The sequence below is a fragment of the Anneissia japonica genome, unplaced genomic scaffold, assembly GCF_011630105.1.
Source record: "Anneissia japonica isolate Jap-2015-1 unplaced genomic scaffold, ASM1163010v1 scaffold287718_len389476_cov179, whole genome shotgun sequence".
NCBI classification, from domain to species: domain Eukaryota; kingdom Metazoa; phylum Echinodermata; class Crinoidea; order Comatulida; family Comatulidae; genus Anneissia; species Anneissia japonica.
In genome coordinates, this window is record NW_022702098.1 from 122,553 (window position 1) to 145,148 (window position 22,596).

The window sequence follows — 22,596 nt, forward strand, 5'->3', positions numbered from 1 at the left end:
AGATGTGTATAAGAGACCAAAACATATATATAAATCTACATTCTCTACATCTCAAACCAATTTAATATTGATTGCTTCCATTATCAATAATATATAAAGATCATGAATCTGCAGTTAAAATTAATCAGAAAGTCATCCTTGTATAGTCTATGTGTAACATATCCAACTATTCATCAAGTACCTCGACATTTAATGTTCATTAAATGACAGACAATAACGCAATCTTGATATTTAGAGGTCCTCTGGGAACCTCCCATGAAGGCTTGATATGTTTAGCATTTATCCTCTTTTCACATAAATTCTGATGTTTAGTGATAAATAAATTGTTTTCTGAATACTTTTTCATCAAGTAACACATTAAGTGTACAGTTCTTGTTAAAATGATGATAATCGATTATTGTTTGTTCAGACCTTTCAATCATGAATAATAGTACTGTAGTAAGTCTACACAACAACAAGCCAAAGTCGATAGAGAACCAATTTTTGTATGTTCTATCAAAAATGTGCCCATTCTTGATTCATCCATGCTGAAACTAAAACCTATCTTTTTCTTACCATGTAGTGCATTCAATTTCAGTCAACCAGTCATTTCCTTGTTTGTACACTTTGTTTGCTCTTCACTGTGTACTTTCTGCGGATTTGATCATTTATTTGAAATTGGCATATTGAAAATGTTCGTATAAATTAACTAAAAGCTTTGTTACATGGTCACTGTAACTTTGTAAATTACAGCATACTACTTACTACAATTTGATACTGTCTGTGGGTGCTGAGGTCTGTGATAATAATAGATAAACCCGTGAAAAATTCAACTATATATATATATGTTAATTTTTATATAATTAAGAATGATAAATAGGTCATCAACTTCCAGAAAACCACATATAAAATTGATTAGTTGTTTTCTGATTTATCACAAAAATCCTAGTATTGATACCTGTGAATCACAGGTGGGCAACGTGCAGCCCGCGATTTTTTTTGCTTCCCGCTAATATGAATTTGAAACCCTATGTGTGTGGGCCGCCAAGCAACATTGACTAGAAAAACACCTTGTTTTTTATGGCCCGACATCAATCATACTGTATGTAAAAAGTAACATTAAAACTAAGAATAAATTGGTGTAAAAGCTGTTCTTTGAGGTTTTAGGAAGCAAAAAAAAAAATGTTTGAGTGCGGCCCTCAGTGTTAAATTAAAAATTCACTTTGGCCCTCCAACTGATTTTTATGCCCACCCCTGCTGTGAATACATTGTATGATGAGTCTACCATTATTTTGTCATTAGAAACTACTAGGTAATATTGACTTTAAACTTATATTATTATATTTATTATTTGATTTTCTCTTTTTCAGTTGGAGAATGCTAACCATTCTCAACAGCTAGAGAACATAGCAATGGCACAGTTGGCGCTCATGCAAAAGAAACCTATATCACCAGGTCGAAAGGCCTGGCAAGTCCTGTCATCTAAGGTATAGAGTTTAATCATTATGCTTCTTTTAATTTTGTAACTCACTGTCCTTTACACTCATATTAATTGTATTTATTGCGTAAAATGTAATTAAGATAAATCAAGCTGTGGGCGCACACTGCGACGACTGCCTTCAGCCAATTTGATTCTTTTGAGAACGCAATGCGTCAAGGAGGGTGTAATGCATCAGTAGTCAGTATTGCACTGTCAAGAGCTTAGGTAGAGAATAGATGGGTTCGTCAGCTGATGCATGGATATGTGCAATGTATTATGCCTGGAGCACATTGTCGGCAGCCAAATCTATTTTGCAACAAATCTTTTCCCAACAATGATCACTAAGATAACCTCCCCATGGGCAGCACACTAGTGTTGTATCAGACAAGTGGTTCCACATACCTTGGATAAACTTTCCGACGTAGTGTGTGTCAGGGTTAAGTTTACAGTGATAGAGACAAGGTGACTTTATCCTCAAGCTTTTTACTTTTGCAGAGAAGCGCATGTCTAAAGTAACTTTCATGCATTACCTTAACTTAAACTACTCGTTTTTAAAAAGCATGACAATTATTGAACAACCTATCACAGACAGTATGACTATCATTGATAGCAATCTTATATGAACAGCTTCTAGGCATATTTTAGAGAGAAAGTTGCTTCTTAATAAATTTCTTTTGGTGTTGTTTCATCCATATCACAACTAACATCTAATTACACGTGTTTGGTTTATGTTTTGATTTTAACCTATCACTGTAGGTCAAAGGCCAATTGGTTGGACAGAAGCAGGAAGATGAAGAAGAGCGTTTAGATTCCCCGAGTAAAAGTCGTAATAAAGCTCCACAACGGACAAAGAAAAAAGTATGATATTTACAATGGTGCATGCTATTTAATTGTAGAGGCACACTTACAATTATTAAATTGTTAGGAATTTGTCAAAATCTCATTATTTTTTCCACAATTAACTTTTACGAATACTTGCTGTAAATGGAAACTTTAAAAAAATTGATAATTCAAATTTCTATGTAAAATATAGAATGTAAAAAGTAAATTTAAACTACATGTTAGTGGTGATAAATCTTCTAATTTTGAGTCCATATTATGAAATTAATAAGAATAAGAAGTAAATCAGTTCTGAGATCATTGATTGCACAACATCCTACCACATTTCTTTATTAAAATTTTAATTATTCCATTATATAAGGCATGGTGTATTAGAATTTTTTTTTTGTGACATTCTATGTAAAATGTATTGAAAGCATGTATAATTCTCTTCCATAAGAGATTGCAATTTCAAATTTTAGATTTCTGTTCAGATTTAATGCAGTGTGCCAATTTCACCATAGATGTATCCCATGAAGTTATAGAAAAATGTTCATCATACTTTGCATCAAATGCATCTCAGGAGAGATAGAAAGAACTATGACTTCATAATAGCATGGAGGTATTAAATACTCCATGATAATATTGATTAGACCAATCAGATTATAGAAGCACAGAAGAAGTTCACAATATTGGCCTCTAATTGGTCAATTTTATCACTTTAATTGTCATATGTAGGCCAACTGAAATATCTATGTACAATGTTATTAATTGGAATAGAATGCCAATGAATCTTTAATTAGAAAACTTATGACGAAATTTTTTTTTTTTTTTGACCTTTGCAATTTATTTCAAATGGATAATTCATAATAACACTTGGTTGGTTTTTAACTCTTGGTTATTTTTAATTCTGATAATTAAATATTTATATATTGTATTATAAATTATTTTTTATTAATTATGAATTTTCATATATTGTTAGTGTATTAAAAATGAAGTTAATGTATCTATATTTGTTTTGTATAAATCTTTTCCGATGTGTTTTACTTATTCTGAAAGTCTATAAACATTAGATAATAGATGTCCTTTTGAAGCATTATGAAAATGATAAAAGGCTTAACATTATTTGGAGCATAATAAGCAGAGCTAGAAATAATAAATGAATAAAAGACGTTAAAATTCATGTCAAGTGGAAAAGAGAATAATATATATTCATATATCTACAAAATTCATTAAAGAATTTACTTATTTCTTCAAAAATTTGTTCCTAGAAGCGTTCGATCCGCACGTTCTCAAGCACGGATAGTGGAATTGGGAGTGAAAAATCTAAGGATGATGCTCAGGTGTCTGGCAACACTTTCCGTGATGGAATGGACAGTCGTAGTAGGAATGGGAGTAAGAAAAAAATTGTTCTCTCCAAGAAGCTCTCTGATTTAGTTGTGTATACTAAATCCTCATCATTCGCAGGATTTAAACCTGGTAAAATATTAAAGTTTTCTTTTTTATGGTGTATGTGCATTTAATTTCATCTATCAAGTTGTTTTCAACAGTTATCTATTTTGTATTTTGTGCAATATAAATGTTTAACCTTTAACCTTTTTATACCAGATACATAATCAAATCAAAATTGGTTTCTGGACCCTAGAGTCCAAAAAATGAATCACTAAAAATATATTATCATCACATAGTTACAGACCATATCATCTTTTGATTGTATGTACTACATAAATGTGTCCCATGAAAGTATATTAATGTATTGTAAATCAATTTCATTAAAATTTTAGCACCATTCTGGGAGCTACCATCAATGGGGGAGATGCGTGCAATGAACTTGTGTACTGTGCACGCAAGTCAAGTCGTGCAATTTACATGCAATAATCTCTGCCGGGTGTATCCATCAGCATACCGAATCGATTCAAGTAATTATAATCCAACACCTATGTGGAATGCTGGAATTCAAATAGGTAAAGATTTATGGATACTGTTGATATATTAGAATACAGTATTCTACCAATGAAAGCCAAAATGCTAGAGAAGCAACAGTGCTCTGAGAAACAATAGATAGTTTTCGCCGCACGGCGTTAACCTTAACTTTAACGTTAGTACCTGACATGCAACGTGATAACTCCGCCCCTTTTGTAAACAAATCGAAATATGCATGCGCAAACCCATAACTAACATACGTCGAGCATGTATAATCCTGTATAACATACTCCAAAACGCAAGATGAATAAATTATGATGTCATCCGTTAACGTTAAGGTAAACGTAGTGCGTAGTGTAGAAATACAATTGATAACTTAAAATTGATAAGCTAAAATGCTAACGTGAGCTAACAGACAGAAATAGAGCCGGCAGAACATACTCGTCTTTCACTGATATGGGGGTGGGGAAGGGTCATGGCCATGAGTAAGTCCCCAACTTTTCAACCGCAATTTAATTTCATAAGTCAAGAAGATGCCTAAAAATTGTTGAAATGAATGCGTAAATGACCTACTGTAGGTTTTAACGAAAGACTGCTGTACAGCCAGTACATTTTATACTGGTTTCTCTGCCAACAAACATCTGAATTACCTATAGTACACGACTCAAGTGCGTGTGTCTTCATTATATTTTGAGAAGTATGAGTAAAGATAAGATTGGTTTTTGGCACATTCGCCCGCACTTTAAAGTAGGTAAAGTAAAAAAATACATCAAAGACAATGTTTTTGAGTTTTATATTCTATGGTACATCACGAGATCAATTAGATCTCTATGATTGCCTAACATCTGAAATCAAAGCAAAACTGTTTGGCCACCTTTAGAGTTTGTACAATTTCCCCCACCTTCCAAAACAGGTCTGCACCCTTTGGGGGTGGGGGGAGTGCTTAACTTTGTTGTATATATTCAGGGCATACTTACAAATATCTTGTGGTAATGTCTCAATTCATTCTTTATATTAATATCATAAAACATTTCAAATATATATGAAAAGCATAATACTAAAATAAATTTTAATAATATGGTAAAATTAATATTATTATCAATATATTGATTACTCATGCTGTTTATTAATTTCAAAGTGAGCACATCAATCATCAATTAATTATAATATAGATAAACAATAAATTCATTATGGTACACAATTTTTATTTTTATTTTAACCTGAAAGATTTTTGTATTTCAGTTGCTCTCAACTACCAAACAGAGGGAAGGGCGATGCAGCAGTGCAAAGCTAAATTCAGTTACAATGGTCAGTGCGGCTATGTCTTGAAACCAGACTACCTTTGTGATAGTAAGTCATAAAGTATTAATGATGGTATATGTTTGTGGTCAAATATGGAAACTTCAGAAGTAAGCACTAAATTACTAATTTGGAGGAGGCAGAGATAGAAAGATTTACATTTTCCAAACTTTAGAATATCTTTCATTTATTATCAACCAATTTAATATGGAATTTTACTGGATGTAGTGCATAAACTCTTGATACAACCAACTGAGAAGAAAACAATGGATGAAGTAAAGTATATACAAATTAAGGAATTCATTTATTTATCAAAAGTTTATCCATCTAGCTTAATAGCTCCACCCAGGCAATATATTATTTATGATGTAATGTATCACTTGTAACTATTATGAGGAAGGTTAAATTTAACTTAATTTATTTGAGTCTATAAAGTGTCCCATTGGTATTATTAATAAAGTAACCTAGTAATTATTATTTATTTCCATATTATATATATCAATGATTTATGTATTATACTAAATGGAATCTGAGTGTTAGGAGATAATTGGTCTATTAATAATACAGATTTAATCCGTTTGGAAACAAGGGTATGTCCAAAAGTAGGTTGCACAGCATAATAGGATTAATAATTCCAATAATGGTGGAATATGGTACTGGTTATTTTAAAAGTAATTGCCCATTTTGTAATATTAATGTTAACACCAGGCCTCAAGAATCATAGCCTTATTACCCCATTGGAACAAATACTGTACCTATAGAACACACACTTATATACACCTACTTGTGTATTCATGTTCTATATTTGCATACTTTATTGCACAGTATGGAAATGGAAATCAACTTGTATAGCACCTTGCACAAATAATAACCATTTCAAAGTGCTTAAACAAAATGAAAAATTGAAAAATAAGCTATAAATTATTCTAAAACTAACCAGTAACAATTTACCAAAAGTAAATATAAATATAAACACCTTGTCATCGTTGTTGTCATTTGAGTCATGCCTGACCCTTAGTGACCCTTCTAATGATTGAGTTCCCTCGTGCCTCTCCAATGCTGTTCTTTAGGCTGTGTTAATGAACATCCCTGTGAGGTGCCTAAATCCATCTGTCCAACAAATTTAAATTTGGATGCCATGTTGGTAACTTCCTTCAACACATCCTTCAACAATGATGTTGTCTCCACCTCTCCTTGATACATGACCAAAATACTGTAGTTTGCTTTTGTCAATCTTGGTCAGTGGGGAGGGCATGTCTTCTCCTATTAAGCTCTTGACAAACAAATTTGTCTTGTGCTCTTTCCATTCTCCTCCAGCACCACATCTTGACAGCATTTATCCTGTTCCTGCACAAGTTTCAGAGCCATACATGGCAATTGGGAACACAAGGGCATTGATGACAGATTTTTGTTGTTGTTCTAGAGGTTCCCCTGTCTTTCCAGATGTCTGTTAGGGCAATGGCTGCAGTAAACACCTAAGCTAACTTATAAAATGCATGGTAAACTACAAAATATTAAATAAAAAATGTACCAACTATGTGCTGTATTTGTATACTGTTTGTATAAAAATTAAATTTGGTTAAATTAACAGGTATACAGATATACTATAATGCTATTACATTGAGATTTTTAAAGTATCTAAATTTCAAAATTCAAACTTTTTTTACTTGCCTTATCTACAATTTACAATAGGCTTACAAGTGGCGATTCAATAAATAGAGCAATGCTTGTTAAAATAATGGAACGCAGTAACTACAATAATACTATTAATAATAATAAAAATAGTAATGATAACAAAAGTTGCAAGACCAGTTATCAAATTAGCAAGAATGAGAATAAAATATGAGATATATGGTTGAGCTTGAATGTGGTGAATGTGGAGCAGTTCCGTAGCGATCCAGGCGAGGAGTTTCAGTATTTAGGGCCAAAGACGAAGATTGTGACTAAGCGGGACAAGGTGCAAGATAACTGTTGGTGGTACAGTTTTGACTGCCTAGTGCAATAATTGTGGATACAATTATTTTTGATAAATTTGTTTCAACAAGATATATAAAATTGCCAACATTACTTATTGTGGTTGAAAGACCAAATCTGAACCACTGCATCAACTGCTCTCAAATGCCAATGTTTTAAAAATATAATTGTATAGCTATGGATAAATTTAACACATCAAATGCTCTTTAATTTGTAATGTTTAGGTATTTACATCTTATGAATTATGTCCCATATTTTATGGTCTGGAAATTTAGAAATCAGACCTTTGTGAACTTACCATTTGGATTCATTGAATGTAATATGAAGTCAGGTTTGGGTCATACTGTAACGCTTCATAAATGTCACTTTCTATAGTTTATGATAGCTGCATATGCTATTGATTGAGATTAAAATGGCTACTGAAAAACGGTAATAAGTTATACCATATTTCTTTTGCTATTTTCTAACACTAGCTGAAACAGTGTTTGACCCAAATTGCCAAGGGGCTTTACCAAACTTGCAGAAGAAACTCCTAACACTCCAGGTAATCAGTGGCCAACAGCTTCCAAAGCCACCTCAGAGCCTATTAGGGGAGAGGGGTGAGGTAAGTAGTCAATACAGAAAAACATTTTTGATCTCTTCCTGAAACACATAACAATTTCTTTTTTTTTTTGCAAAATCAAAAAATTAATAAAATTCAACAAAAATAAAAACAATTAAAACAATATCCATAAAACAAAATTCAATGAATACAGTGTATATTATTATCATTTAAAGTAAGCCTTCAGAAATTCTGAAACTGTGTTTCTGTCAGTTGGATGCATTTTGCAATTCTCCAGAGTCACATTAAAGTGCCAAAAAAGAAAATTTTAAATTTTATCTCAACTGTAAAAATGTTCTAAATCATTTGGCATCAATTAGCCATTCAACAATTGTTTCACCAAAATAAAAGAATAACTCTCCCAGCAGGAGTATGTGTCTATGTTCTATACTGCATATACTATATATTTTTATTATCTTTGGTTGGTCATTTCTTTTTTGCTCTTTCTTCTCTGATGTCTGTTGCATGATTTTTTCAAAAATCCATAATTTATATGTTGTGTGTATAAAACGACCCCCTATTTTTCGATCGTAATTTGCTATTTTAAGCCTCATCTTAATACGCAAGTGTATATGGTATTTTATTTAACTCATTGGTCTAGACTAATGTTTTTTTTTTCTTGGTAGATAATTGATCCATTTGTTGAAGTAGAAGTGATTGGTCTTCCTGTTGATACAGCTAAAATGGCTACCAAGACAATACAGGACAACGGTGAGACTGACCAATGATTTAACTGGCCATTATGATTATTTGAATTTATTTGCTGGCAGATTCTAAAAGTAATTTATAACTTTGAAAAAGTTGCATTGAGATACACAAAGATGTAATTCTTAATTAAATTGTATTTATTTTATATATAATATTTTATTTTTTAAACTCAGGACCAAGGATGTGCCAGTGAACTTAATCACTTTAAGAAAAACAATCCTTTCACATGACAAATATATAAACAAGATGTTCTACATGAACTAAGTCCCATTACGAGGCTTAGGGAGTGATTGTGAGAAAAAAATTCTGTTGCCATGACAGAAAATGAACCCAGAACTACCAAGCTATTCAACTCAAGTTTTAAATTTGATTTTTACATATTAACTTATTTATTTTTTAAACAACTTTTTTTTAGGTTTTTCACCAATTTGGAACAGTACTATGCAATTTGGAATCCAAGCAATGGATTTGGCTTTGATAAGGTTTGCTGTTTGGGATGAGGATCCCATAGGAAGGGATTTCATAGGCCAGGCTACTCTACCACTATCCAGTCTCACTTCAGGCTACCGCCACATCCACTTGGATGGCCTAGAACAAGCTACCATCTTTGTTCATATCAGTATAACAGACTTTGATGAAATGGTAAGAGAAAAGAAATATTAATTTAAACACCTTTTTTTTTATTTGTTTAACCTTCCTCTATAACTGTCTCTTATACACATCTAGATGTGATTGTCAAAAGAATGTTTTATTTTACATGTATCCTTATTTTTTTCATCTTACTGTCTGTCATGTTTAATTTATTTAGCTTCTTATTCCTATGAAGTTTGCTGTTCCTAAAATGAAGGTAAATTGCCTTGGTCTTTAGCATGTGGAACCAGGCACCTGATGGTTTGCATGTACCTCAATGTCCCATGCATGATGTTATTTATTGTTACTCCTAATTTAGTGATATCTTTTAAACATACATTTGTACTGGCTTTATTTTTTTGCAATACTAAAATTTTAATTCTGTGTTTAATCAGTCTACATCTACACAAGTAGTCAAAATGTATATATCACTTTAACTTGGTATCTTAGTTTAGCCTCAATATAAAGAAATTAAACAGAAAATGGCTCATTATTTTTTATGTGAATGGCAGTGACAATATTGACATGACAAGACACTTCAAGAGGAATAAGTGCAAAATGAGTTGATAAAAGTTTCCCCCACCATCCCGATGCCATTGGGTGGCGGGGTATAACATTTTCATACAGTATCTTGTTTCTACCTTTGCCTTATAAAAGGATTGCTATATAGAAAGTGATTACTGTATATATTTAAAAAAAAAAACTCAAGCTGTATTGTTTTGAATTTGTTTATAGCTGCTCTAACTCAATGGTTCCTCAAAATCGGTACCAATATTTTATGTCAATTCAGAAGACTATGTGTCCAAGGTTTACAAAACAAAGCACTTAATTGTCTTAAAAGTCTTCAAATTCCAAAAATCCCCATGTAATGACCGTGGTAATACATATTGGAACGGAAGAGACTATATGAGAGACAATTCAATCTATTTTAACTAGTACTTAGTTAATACAGAATGTGTGTATGCAATTATCTACTAAAATCATAATCTTGAAACACTTCTACTTTGCCGATGCATACATCTATGTTCGTTTGTATTATTTGCTAGAAGTAGGGCATTGAGGCAAGCGTTGCTATTTTGACTGATAAAAATAATCAAACTTTGACAACTCAATTACTTAAATATGTTCCTTGGAGGTTTTACATTAGATTTTGAGAAGTTGCCACTTTGAAGTTCATGTCCTTAAGGGCTTTAGAATAATATATTGATTCAAGTTGGTAATTTTCTCACAATGGTTAGGTGTTGCTGTGGCTATTTTTGTGCAAAACATTCTGCTTTGACATTTTGTATATGCTGAATTTCTCCATGACGTACATTTTTAAAACTATGTGCTAATTACTTAAAACATTTGTAGATTTGTAATTTATTTTTATTCACATATTATTTTGTGCTTCATAACAGATGTCACAGTATATATTCATCTTTAAACAAAAGTAATTTTTTCAAATTATTATCAGCAGAAAATACACTATACTGTGGGTATGGGGTGTAGACGCCTGATCAAACAAATGGACTTTTTCATATAAATTTGTTTGGCTTGTTTTGACCACATAACAAAACCTTTTTAATACTGCAAGAAAGACAAAAATGAACAAATTTAGCGCGCTACACAGCGCAATGTTTGGGTGATTTCATTATCCAAAAGGAGTACTTAAAAATGAACTTTTTTAAACGATCAATCATTAGTGAAACACTATTGAAAATACATTCCCAATTTATGCATAGCACTTCAGAAATAAGGTATGTCTAATATCAAGCATACTCATTTATTGAATTTTAACAAGCCTTTGATTCAGGAGGTACTGTTATTTTCTTCAGTTCAGAAAATGGAACACGCCAATTCCCTAATCAACATCACCGAAAGCTGTTGGCGATCGCGTGTAGCGATTGTATGGAAACCGAGCTTTTGCAATAATATTATTATCCAATAATATTATTATCATAATAATATTATTATCCAATAATATTATTATCCAAGGGGAGGGCTTATTGGAACAGTCCATTTTCTGTCTTTCCATGTTTTTTGGAAGTCCAACGATGACCTAATTTATCAAGGATAAACCAACTTGTTTTTGCAAAACCTATAATTATTATCATCATTGTTAAATATTTACTTATATTATGCATTTACAAACCATTCAACAAAAACTATAGTTTTCAACATTAATTAACATTAATTGGCATTTTAAAATAATTTTTTTAATGTTTTTATGAATTAATTCATAAATTAATTAATATTTCCTGTGTTTTAATGTTTTCCCTTAATTTGCAATGTTTAAAATTGTTGTACTTGAGTCAATGATTTTATGTATTGTAATGACCCTATGACCCTATGAGAAAATAAGTTGTTTTTTTATATACAGCACAGTATGCTTTGATTATTATTATGAATATTTCTCTTTACAATTTCAGAGTATTAAACATTTAAAAAAAATACCAACAAACCAATACAGTCGATCTAAGTCAGCTGATGATTCTGGGGTGCAGATTCAAACTACAGTCAATCGAAAACCATCAATCGGCCGAATGTTCTCCTCTAGACGGCGGCATACCATCACCACACTTTTCAATCGACCAAAACCCCAGAGCGGCACTTTTGAGGACTCACAAGACGATGACTTATGTTCAAAAGAAGCAAAGGTTCTTGAAGGTAGAAATAAATCTAAATTCTTTAAAACTAACACAATTCAGCTACTTTGGGGCTTCTTAATCAAGTTAGTTATGACAGGTATTTGTTATACATAGTACATATTACCAGTGGCGTAGAAAAGTATTTTTCATTGGGGGGGATGATTGAAAATTCTTGGAATTGACATAAAATTACTGATGTCGTACACACCCTTCAGTGTGAAAATGTGGCTTGCTATTCAAGCACATCTAACATTTAAGGAAAGAAGAGCTTAGATTGGTATCAGATAAAATAATTTTGTTATCAACATTAATACATTATGCTAATTTTCATCTTTGTAAGCGCATAAGTCATTGCAAATTATTTCTGTGACAGTCCATTTTATCCCATACATAGTCAAAATATTGGGGGGATGATACAATGGACCATCTCCCCCCCCCTTGTCAAATATAGGGGGGATATATCCCCATCCCCCCCCCCCAGGATCTACGCCTATACAGTACATATTACACAGTGCTTCTATTCACTTTACACCAAATTATAAAACAAGGTTGTTATAACAACTCCCTGGCTATAAATGTTTGGACATAAATATATGTTGCTCAAGGTAATAATAATAATAATAACAAGAACAATAATAATAATAAAAAGTAAAACTGTCTTTTCAAATCCCCAATGTATTAAATTAGTAAAATTGTATTTAATACAATTTTCTTTAACTGAGCTGCTAAGTTTAGAAATTGTTACTAATTCAATTTATAATTTCTAAGGCCAAAACTTGATAAGCAAAAGCTTTTTTTTTTTTGGTCTTTTTGTCTTTTATTCTATTATGAATGTATACTTTGATTTGCAACAATATAGTGATATATATTAATATTTTATTTCTTTACTAAATACATAGACAATTAGTTGATCATGGGTAACAAATAAATTGTGTATTTTTTAATGATTACATAATGAGTGTAGTTCTTGGTTATATAATTGTTATGCAATAGAATGATGAAGGTGTCACAAGCAGCTAAGTACAGCACATAATTGCATAACTCGGGTCAATTAAGAAAGTTACATAGAAGTTATTATCATAGACATTAATTGTCTTCTCACTTAATAATATTTCTGATATTTTTTACCATTTATCTGTCACTTATCAGGATCTAATGAGGTATATGATGCTTTTTGTTTACTAATAAATGTTTTGTTTTGTATAGTTTGTATTGGTGGATTTCAAATGTGTATATGTGCATGCTTAAAATATACAATAAGCTGTTATTTTGTAATTAAGAAGTTTTCATTCTTATATGTACCTTACATTCTGCATGTAATAACAATTAATGAAATGTTACTTCATGTTGTCATAAGATAAGTTCAATGTCAAAAGCTTTAAGTAATTTAATATTTTTTAGGATACAAACATATCTTGTATTGTTTTCTTTAATCTTGTTTCTTTGTATGCTCTGTAATCAAATTAGTTTTTGTTACATAAAGTAAAGTGATCAGAAACAGGATTTTGAACTCTTTCTTATTTCATTTCATTTCAACAGTTATGTTAGACAGTGAAGATGAGACTGCTGTATGTAATTCTATCATATTGGAGCAGATCATCACATCCAACCTATCAACAAGACTTGAAGAAGATGGTAGTGTTAGTATCGCAATCAGTCAAATACCGTTTTTGTTTAAGACATTGTCTGTATCAACCTTACTCACATGCATTCGTGAAGGAACATTGAACATTCGTAATAATGACTCAAATAGAGGATCTACCTGTAGACTGTTGTATCAATATGAGCCTCTACAAAGACCAATGGATTTACCAATCTCAGAAACAGATGAAGGCTCCATACGTTCTTGGTGGAACAACCTTCTGCAAGACATGTCTGAACAATATCGCAAGAACTCCATTGCTTCCAGTTTGATGCAGTCAATAGATGGCATCAATTCTTCAACTTCATCTGAATCATCTGATGAGATCTCATTTCTTAGTGACTTGTCCAATACTTATATAGAAGATTCTGAGGTAACTAGTAGTGAAGGCATTGAATTCATTCAGGGTTCTGAAGGAAGTTCTGAATGTCATTGTGATTATCTTGCAACTTCACAGAGTTTTGATTCACTGGATAATATTCAAAATCCAAAATGTATTTGGTTATCAAAATCTGAGGATGTATTAAGTACTAATCATAGTACTTGGCAAAACTTAACATTTTCAGACTCTGATTATTATTCTGCCACTAATGGAAGAATGGAAAGTGACCAAGAACCTCCTATCAGTTCAACTGTTGTTCAAGAACTTTCGTATAAGTATAAAATCTTACAAGCCCAGGTGAAAAATACAAACACACATTCAAACCACTCAAGTCAAAATATTGATTTGAAATTAGAGAGAGAATCAGAAATGATGTGTGATATGATGCCAGACTTACTACTAAATGAAAAAGATGGACCTTCACAACAATGTGATGATATTATAAGCTGCATTAGCATACCTTGTAATGATGATGGAGAATTTGATACTTTACACAGCAGGAAGAAAGAGAAGTCAAAAGTCAGAAATGATGTCATGTCTTTGGAATGTGATGATGTCATCAGTGACATTAGTTGTTCTGATTGTGAAAGTGAGAGTGCATCTTCTGATACCAGTGTAAACCTGAACATTTCAGATACATCTATCCCAAGTGTAACATTCAGTGAGGGTGCCATTACAGGAGATCTGAATTTTGAAGGTCATTACAATTTAAGTACACCAAGCTCTACTAATATGAGTAGTCACTCTATTCCAGAGTACATGTTGCAGAGGTTTACAGCTCAAGACTTACCAATTAAAAAACAAAAAAATTTCTGTTACAGAAATCCTTATTTGAATCGCTTACCTAAGAACAGGAGAGGTAGGTCAATGTCCTCTGCTACCTCTGATATTCTATGTAATACAAATCAAACCTGTATAAAGTTACTTACACCACCGCCTGTGAAGCTCAGGCGGTCCTTGTCCGATCGAATCATAACTTCTTCTAAAGTACCATTTTCTAGTTCGGTGTCATCAACACTTTGTGAGGAACTGATGATGACATCTGACCAAAAAACGCAAAAAGAGGTGTTACAACTTTCCAGCAATTTTATAAAACTTAACTCTAACAATAGCAATAACAATGATGGGTGTGACGGAAGTGATGAAAATTCTTCGGATAAAGACGAAAATTGCTTGAGCGATAACATTGATGATTCAGCCCAAACATCAAATTCTGCCATTAGTAGTAATGCAGAGGCAGTGGTTGCATTGTCTGTGAAACCTCATACAGAACAGAACACAAAAGCAGAAATATTTACAGCAATGATGCCAGTAATATCAATTGATGTCACTAAAGATGATCCTCTCTGGCAAAGTAGTGACGACGAGCAGGATACCTCTGACTCAAGCTCGAGTAATTCTTCTGACAACACAATTCTGCACATTACTTTTGAAGAAATTGGTAAAAAGTCGGAAGCTATGGGTTCTCCTGTTGATGCTAACTCAATTGAAATAGGTGAATTGAAAATTAAAGATATATTTGATCCAGAAGAATACAACTATTACAAGAAATGCTTCCTCAATCGGTTACATCAGGCAAAGAAGAAACGAATTCATGATGCTAGGAGAGAAGGAAAGAAAACATCAAGAAATAAGATGAAACGAAAAGAATTAGAAAAATCGAAAATTAAATTAAATAAAGGTAAACAAACAGATGAATGTAACAATGTTCCTGATAGTTTCTTACACTACAGCATGCAATCAGATAGTCAAGGGGATATTAACGATGATAAAAGTCAAAATAAAACTAAGTCGCTTTTTGTTGAAAGTGATAACTGTTTGCTTTTGAGTAAAAGGTCAGATGCAATGCATCAACCTTCTGCAACAATGTCACATAAATTTCCCGAGAGTGAAAAACAGTTAGTAAACAATTATAAAAGGAGTACACAAAAGAAATGTCAAGATGAACATGCACCAGTATGTAGCAGAGCAAGTTCCAAACATGCTCAGAATACTGAAAGACACGAATTAAACTCACAACAAAATAATGACCAAGCTGAAAGTTCTTCATCTTCTAAAAGGGCTGTAGTCAACCATAACCCTGATACAGACTACATTCAGCTACACCAGATGCCAGACTTGTTATCTAATCACAAAGTTGAAGAAGTAAGTCAACCGATATATGAAAACAGTATTGGTAGTAATAGAGCAGGAATTGTTGATGAATCAATAATTCAACCAGAACAAGCACCTTCGGTTCCATTTCAACTCGATCAATTTTTACAACAAACAGAATCTTCACGTTCTGATATTGATTATGGAGATTATGTTACGTTGAGATTTGACAGCAATGGTCACAGACTACCTCTTGCAGAAGTAAACACCTCGGTTAAAGACAAAGAAACTGGGCAAGGATGGTTTGAAATTGAAACCCCAAAACAATCAGAGAACATCTATGAAGAGTTGCATGACACAAAAGGGAGAAAACTTCAAAGAGCTCAGAGCATGATGCTGACAAGGTCTAAGGCTTACAGACCAAGACCGATTGATTTCACCCTTGAAAAGATGTTCATTGATTCTCTTAACCTAGAACCTGGCATGATGCACGACATCAGTTTGGAAGACCCGAGGATCATAAATGTTAATAAAACTCTTCTGAGCTCAACAATGGAATCTAAGCCAATTGTTGCGTCTGATCACCATGAAACCGCCCTAGCCAACAGTGAGTTTGAAACCGATATGAATCTAGAAGATACGAACGTGTTGAATCTCAGGAAAAGAAGTAAACAGATAATTGACTTGATGGCAAATGTTACTTCACCATTAGAGAAAATACCAGTTAAAGAAGAACACTCTCAGTTCCATTTAAGCGATACTCGAGATTTTAGAAACAAATGCCTTGAAGTAGATTTAGGTCACTCGACAACTAATAAAGGAGCCGGGTCTAGATGCCCAATTCTCATCCCAGAAGAAGATTGGAGTCGAAGCGCTGACTATACAAGAGGTACCCAATTATTTAGGAATAAACAGAAGTCAGTTCCAGCCAAAACAGACGCAATGCGTCATCAGAACCCTGTTCAATCAGATGATTTTGATGATGATAAACAATCGGCAGCGAAGCTACGGTTAAGTGATGCATGGCTGCGTAATCATAGTAAAATATTTCACTCTGGTAATTGGCACTTGAGCACTGAACATCAGCACACTATCAATAGTCAGCAGTGCATCAACAAAGAGCAACAACATGTGACTAATGACCGCTATGAGCGGCAACACTTGAATAAATTTCAACAGATGAGAATGCAGCAGCGAGTGAGCAGTGATAACCAACACGAGAGCCATATACACGAATGTGTGAACGATGATAATCTTGCTTTTTCTAAATCCACAAACCACCATACTCCAATTTTAACCCACAGAGAAGACCATCCTGCACTGACATCAGATGGTAGAGGAAACACAAAGACAACGTACATATATGATTATCAAAGACTGAATGAATCAGAGGGAGCCCTGATGGAGTACAAGCCACTGAGAACGAACAAAGACTATGTTGTATTTCCGCAAAACCGCAGATATTTTAGAGGCGCTACGAATAATGATAATCTTTTTCAGCATAATTATGGAAATCATCGGATAATAGATAGAAAATCTGATAACGGGCTTCGTCCAATATTTGATAATTTGAAGGCAAAAGATAAGTTTGTTGATAGCAATAGCAATGTTATGTTTCATTCGTTATCCACAGTGAACTGTCCAGGTAGGAAGATTTTGAATACAACTTCTAAAACAGGGGCTAGACGAGCTGAGGTTGAAAGTTATGTTAATCCAATAATGGTTGATCAGGCAACCAGTCCTGGTATTGCCAGGCACTCCCATAATGCCAAATACACCAAAAGTACACAACCGTCGATGCAGCAAAATGACACACACGGCCCGTTGGATGTCAGTAATGAAAGTTGTCGAAATTCTAATCTTGAGCTTTGTTTAACGTCAACACCGACTAGATCGACATCCGGAAGAGTAATGTCTGAAAATAGACAGTGGGATATAAGTGGCATAAGACCTAATTGCGGGAAAGCAAATGGCTCTGACGATGCGTTATTTTCCTTTTTGTCTCAGATGCAAACTTATAATAACTTGCATGTGAAGTATAGAGAAAGCACGTCACCAATATATGAAAATATGAATTCTTTAAATCAGCGATCAAAGCAAGATAACTATTCCGATTCAACGGTAATTGAACAGGTTAAATTTTCAGGGGATGAAAGTCAATCTAGAATAGCTTCTACATCACTGACAGTTGGTTGTGACCAATCAATATCACCATCCACCATCCTTACTCAGGACGTTCCTCCAGAAAAACGTGGTATTAAGCGATGGTTTACAAATGACAATGTGGCTGTACATAAAATGATACTTAGAAGAAACGATGAGTCAGAAACCAGTTTGAATGTTTCGACACCAAAACCACCTCCTGACTATGACGAGCATATTAATAACACTCGATCTTTACCCGGTGGAATGAAACTGGCGTCTTCGGTAGAATTTCTACCAAACTATGAAGACCACCTTCATAAACATGGAATGGAAAAACATTATTCGTCAACACCGAGCCTATTCGAAGATGACGATTCGGTATTCCTCGATGATTCTGAATATGATGAAGAAACGCCACCACGGCCACGTTTTTTACGAAATACTAGCCAACCAGAGAAAGCACGATCGAGCATAATTCGCAATCGTTCAAGCTCAGTGTCTGGAATTAAACGCACAAAATCAGTTCGTTTTGAAGTCCCAGGAGGGGCAAATACTCAGTCACCTCCATCAATGAACTCCGATGATCAAATTCCGAGTAGTAATGGAGAATCATTCAGTATAATTGAAAGATTAGTTGGAAAACAGTCATATAAAGAAATTCTAGAGAAATGGGCCCAAAAAAATTTGTTAAATGAAGAAGAACGCAACTGCTCTATTCCAGACGAAGAAACAATTTCTAAAGAAGGCCTTATAAATCAGTCCAAAGCAGATTTGACTGAGGATGTTGTTGGACAATTCTGTCAGCGTGCCAGTCTGCTGCAGCCGGCTATCTATGCTTTACCAAACATAACATACAATGAGTACACTGAAATGGCAGATGGTGTCCAGATTAAAGAGTACGGTGACGTTGGTACGATAGAGATGACACCAAAGACACACTCTGAAATTTCAATATCTGCACAACCTGCATCATTGCAAGTCGATACAGGTCTGCATGCCCAAACACGTGCTAAACATTGTAACGAAATCGATAAACTTCAATCCTGGGGTAGTATACCACCATTATCAAGATACCAAATGAATTACAGAGGCATGGAGACTTCAGATTTCTGGACGCCAATCGGAAGTGATGAAAACACCCGTCACCATAGCTCTTCATCAAGTAACATGAGTATCCCTTCCTCAACGACAGACATCACATACTTGACAGAATTTGATAGAAATGATACCAGGAGAGGAGTTATCCGAAGAGACGTGATACCAATCTACAATACTGTGAATTCGCAAAGAGGTATTAAACGAAGCTCACCAGTAATGGTAGAACCACCTTTTGACGTTGTAAGCCCAGATAATATGTTCAAATGGGCTAATTATTCACCAAGAAGTGATGACGATCCGCTACAGATGTCACCTGAATTTAGGCAGACAGCGCGTCCGTACTCAGCAGGAAACTTTAACACTAAGTTCACAGTTGCAAAAAGACGGGCAAGACCAATACGACAACAAGCCAAAGATAATGGACGTCAAGTCAACACTACTGATACATTCAAAGCAAGGGAAAGTGACGATCAAAACAAACTAGATGATGATAAACGCCACACAAGAGGTGGTAATGTGTTATTCAAATACAAAGGAAGTTTACAAATTAGAAACCTAAAGAATGGACTAAAAAACGTTTTTAAAAAGAAAGGAAGTAAGCATAGTGACGATAGTTCTGAACATGGATCCGAAAGCTCTGATAAAAATCATTCTTTAAGCACGAACAATCAAGAGTTGAATTTAACGTTGAAGGACCACATTGTGGTAGGAGAGAGTGAACACCGCAATGACACACCCCACTTTTCACGTTATGGTTCCAAGAGTGGAAACGAGCGCGCTTCATTGTTTTCGTTAAAATCTGATCCAGAGCCTCTCCAAAATAGACATAGGTCGCTCAGCATGCCATTCGTATCCTCCCTGGAAATGTTGGACGTACCAAGCTCACAAAAACAAACACCACACGTATATTTTTCTCTTAATGTATAATCAATTAATATCGTAATTCATGTATGCCATTGTTCTTCAACAATTTTATGATATGAAATCACTTTTATGTATGGTGGTATGTCAGTACTTATAGTGTATTTTAACAATCATCTGTAATAGAATAAAATACACTGAGAATTACTGAAGGTAGCTTGACAATAAGTCTTGCGTACTTGAAAGTGGGTTGTGTCCCCGACCCACCATAGCTTTCTGGGTGTTTGTCTTTCATGGCTCTTTTGAGGTCTTCTGCCTCAGTTTTCACATTGCAATAATTTCCGAACAGTACAAATTACCTGGATACAGTTGATATTTATGCCTGAAAATGTAGTACACATAAGTTATTGTAATATCAAATATGTGTTAATTGGAACATTTAATACTTAATTTCTCAAATGGTATTGTACATTTAATGTTAGTGTGAAATAAAATTATGTTAACGGTGTATTATAAATAGCAATAAATAACTTTGAATCACTATGTGCAATAGTTGGTGTTCATTATTGATTTTAAAATACATTTTTTGATAAGCCATGAACTTGGTTAACAAATAATAATTACTACTATTACTACTACTATAAGTATTATTATTATTATCATTATTGTTATTATTATTGTTAACATGATCACTCAAAGTAATTATTATTATCAAGATAATTATTATTATTATCATTATTATTATTATTATTATTATTATTATTATTATTATTATTAACATGATCACTCAGAGTAATTATTATTATCAAGATCATTTTTGATTAGTAATGTATAGTGTATATTTATATTTCATTACTTTGTTAGGAATAGATTGTAAGTTGAAGTAGGTATTGTATGATGATTGTTTGAATGCCAAATGCATTGAGGTTTATCTATTGCAATGCGCAATTTGATTTGATTTGATTTGATTTATTCGATATCAACAGAACAACATCACAGAATTGGAACAACGATAAACAGAGAAACAAAAAAGGCTTACTTAGAGAAAAATGTTTCATTGTGTGAGAAAATTCAAAGGTCTATACAAACGATAACATTTTAAAACAGTGTGGCTTGCTTCAGACTGGCCTAATAGTTGTAATCACATTCGTGAAAATACGGTTCTCTTAAAAAGTATTGCGAAAATCGTAAAAATATATTCAATAGTTTTGCCTAATTTTTACGGCCATATTTGAAGAATATTTGTATATATTGACGTTCAATATGAAATGTGATTTCATATTATTGTTGGAACAGTGACTATTGTTGTATAGCTGTACAAACAATTCGTCATAGGCTTATGATGTTTATCTTTTAAAGAATATAATGCCCTCTAGAATTCCACCATATTCACACACTTCCATATTTGTTGAGCTTATTTGTTTCAAAATACAATTAGATATTGATGTATAAGTATAGTATTTGATTATAATGGTAGGCATACGAAATGAATGAAATTTGTTATACGTTTTGGTCTTTGGATTGTATCAGTTTTTAGTTTTTAAGTCCATAATCTATCCATACCAGGGAACAGTGTAATTTCACTAATCCATACAGCCAAATGATCAAAATATATTGAGTTTTCTGCTTAACGACAAGGAACAAATAATTAACCAGGTCTTAGTTAAGATATGTATCATTTATTACTTTTGTATACAATTTGTGAATAGTAAAATTTGCAAATGTTGAATAAATATTACACACCTACAGGATAATAAAAAGAAGTGTACTTCGCATTCTTACATACCGTAATCGCGTGAATAGGTACATACAAATTGTTTAAGCGCCGTTTACATAAACGCCTTCAATTTTGAATAAGCGCCCTCACATTATAATGATTTTACTTTTATCAAGCCAATAATCCAATCAATCCTGTAACACTGCCATGATTTGAGCTGCATTTTTTCTTATTATGGCAATTTTAAAATGAGGATATTACTCCTGAAAAGATCAGCGCTCCCTGGATAGTATCTTTTCCAACTTTCTTCTTATAGTAGTCTTCTTCACTCTTTTTCCCCCGACAATTTGCACATATATATTAGCACGACTCTGGCATGGCATGAATTTGCAAGAAACCCTGCAATGATCTGAATCAATTGGCAGATGGCAAACAAGCTTACCACTTCCAATTTCATCTGCCGTTGTTCAAAATGCTCACAGCATTCTCGTCATGAGTCATGATCTCTAGACAATTTTTTTTTCTGCACCAGAACCATTCGTTTATCTTCATTTCCAGATGTCCTTATAATCTTTTTTCATTCAAAAAGGGTTCCTTGAATTTTCCAAATTTCG

At 33.3% G+C, this 22,596-nt stretch overlaps 1 protein-coding gene across 1 annotated transcript in view; it reads left to right on the forward strand.

The window, feature by feature from the left end:
- LOC117103782 overlaps positions 1-20,950 on the forward strand; it is a 59,148-nt gene extending 38,198 nt beyond the window's left edge. The window contains exons 12-22 of the mRNA XM_033244401.1: positions 1,350-1,466; positions 2,216-2,317; positions 3,550-3,757; positions 4,063-4,242; positions 5,444-5,551; positions 7,948-8,078; positions 8,702-8,786; positions 9,199-9,425; positions 9,592-9,630; positions 11,825-12,062; positions 13,583-20,950. Coding sequence (XP_033100292.1) covers positions 1,350-1,466; positions 2,216-2,317; positions 3,550-3,757; positions 4,063-4,242; positions 5,444-5,551; positions 7,948-8,078; positions 8,702-8,786; positions 9,199-9,425; positions 9,592-9,630; positions 11,825-12,062; positions 13,583-20,331 — 8,184 coding nt within the window. The 3' untranslated portion in view covers positions 20,332-20,950. The remainder of the gene's footprint in view (positions 1-1,349; positions 1,467-2,215; positions 2,318-3,549; positions 3,758-4,062; positions 4,243-5,443; positions 5,552-7,947; positions 8,079-8,701; positions 8,787-9,198; positions 9,426-9,591; positions 9,631-11,824; positions 12,063-13,582) is intronic.
- The last annotated feature ends 1,646 nt before the right edge of the window (positions 20,951-22,596 follow it).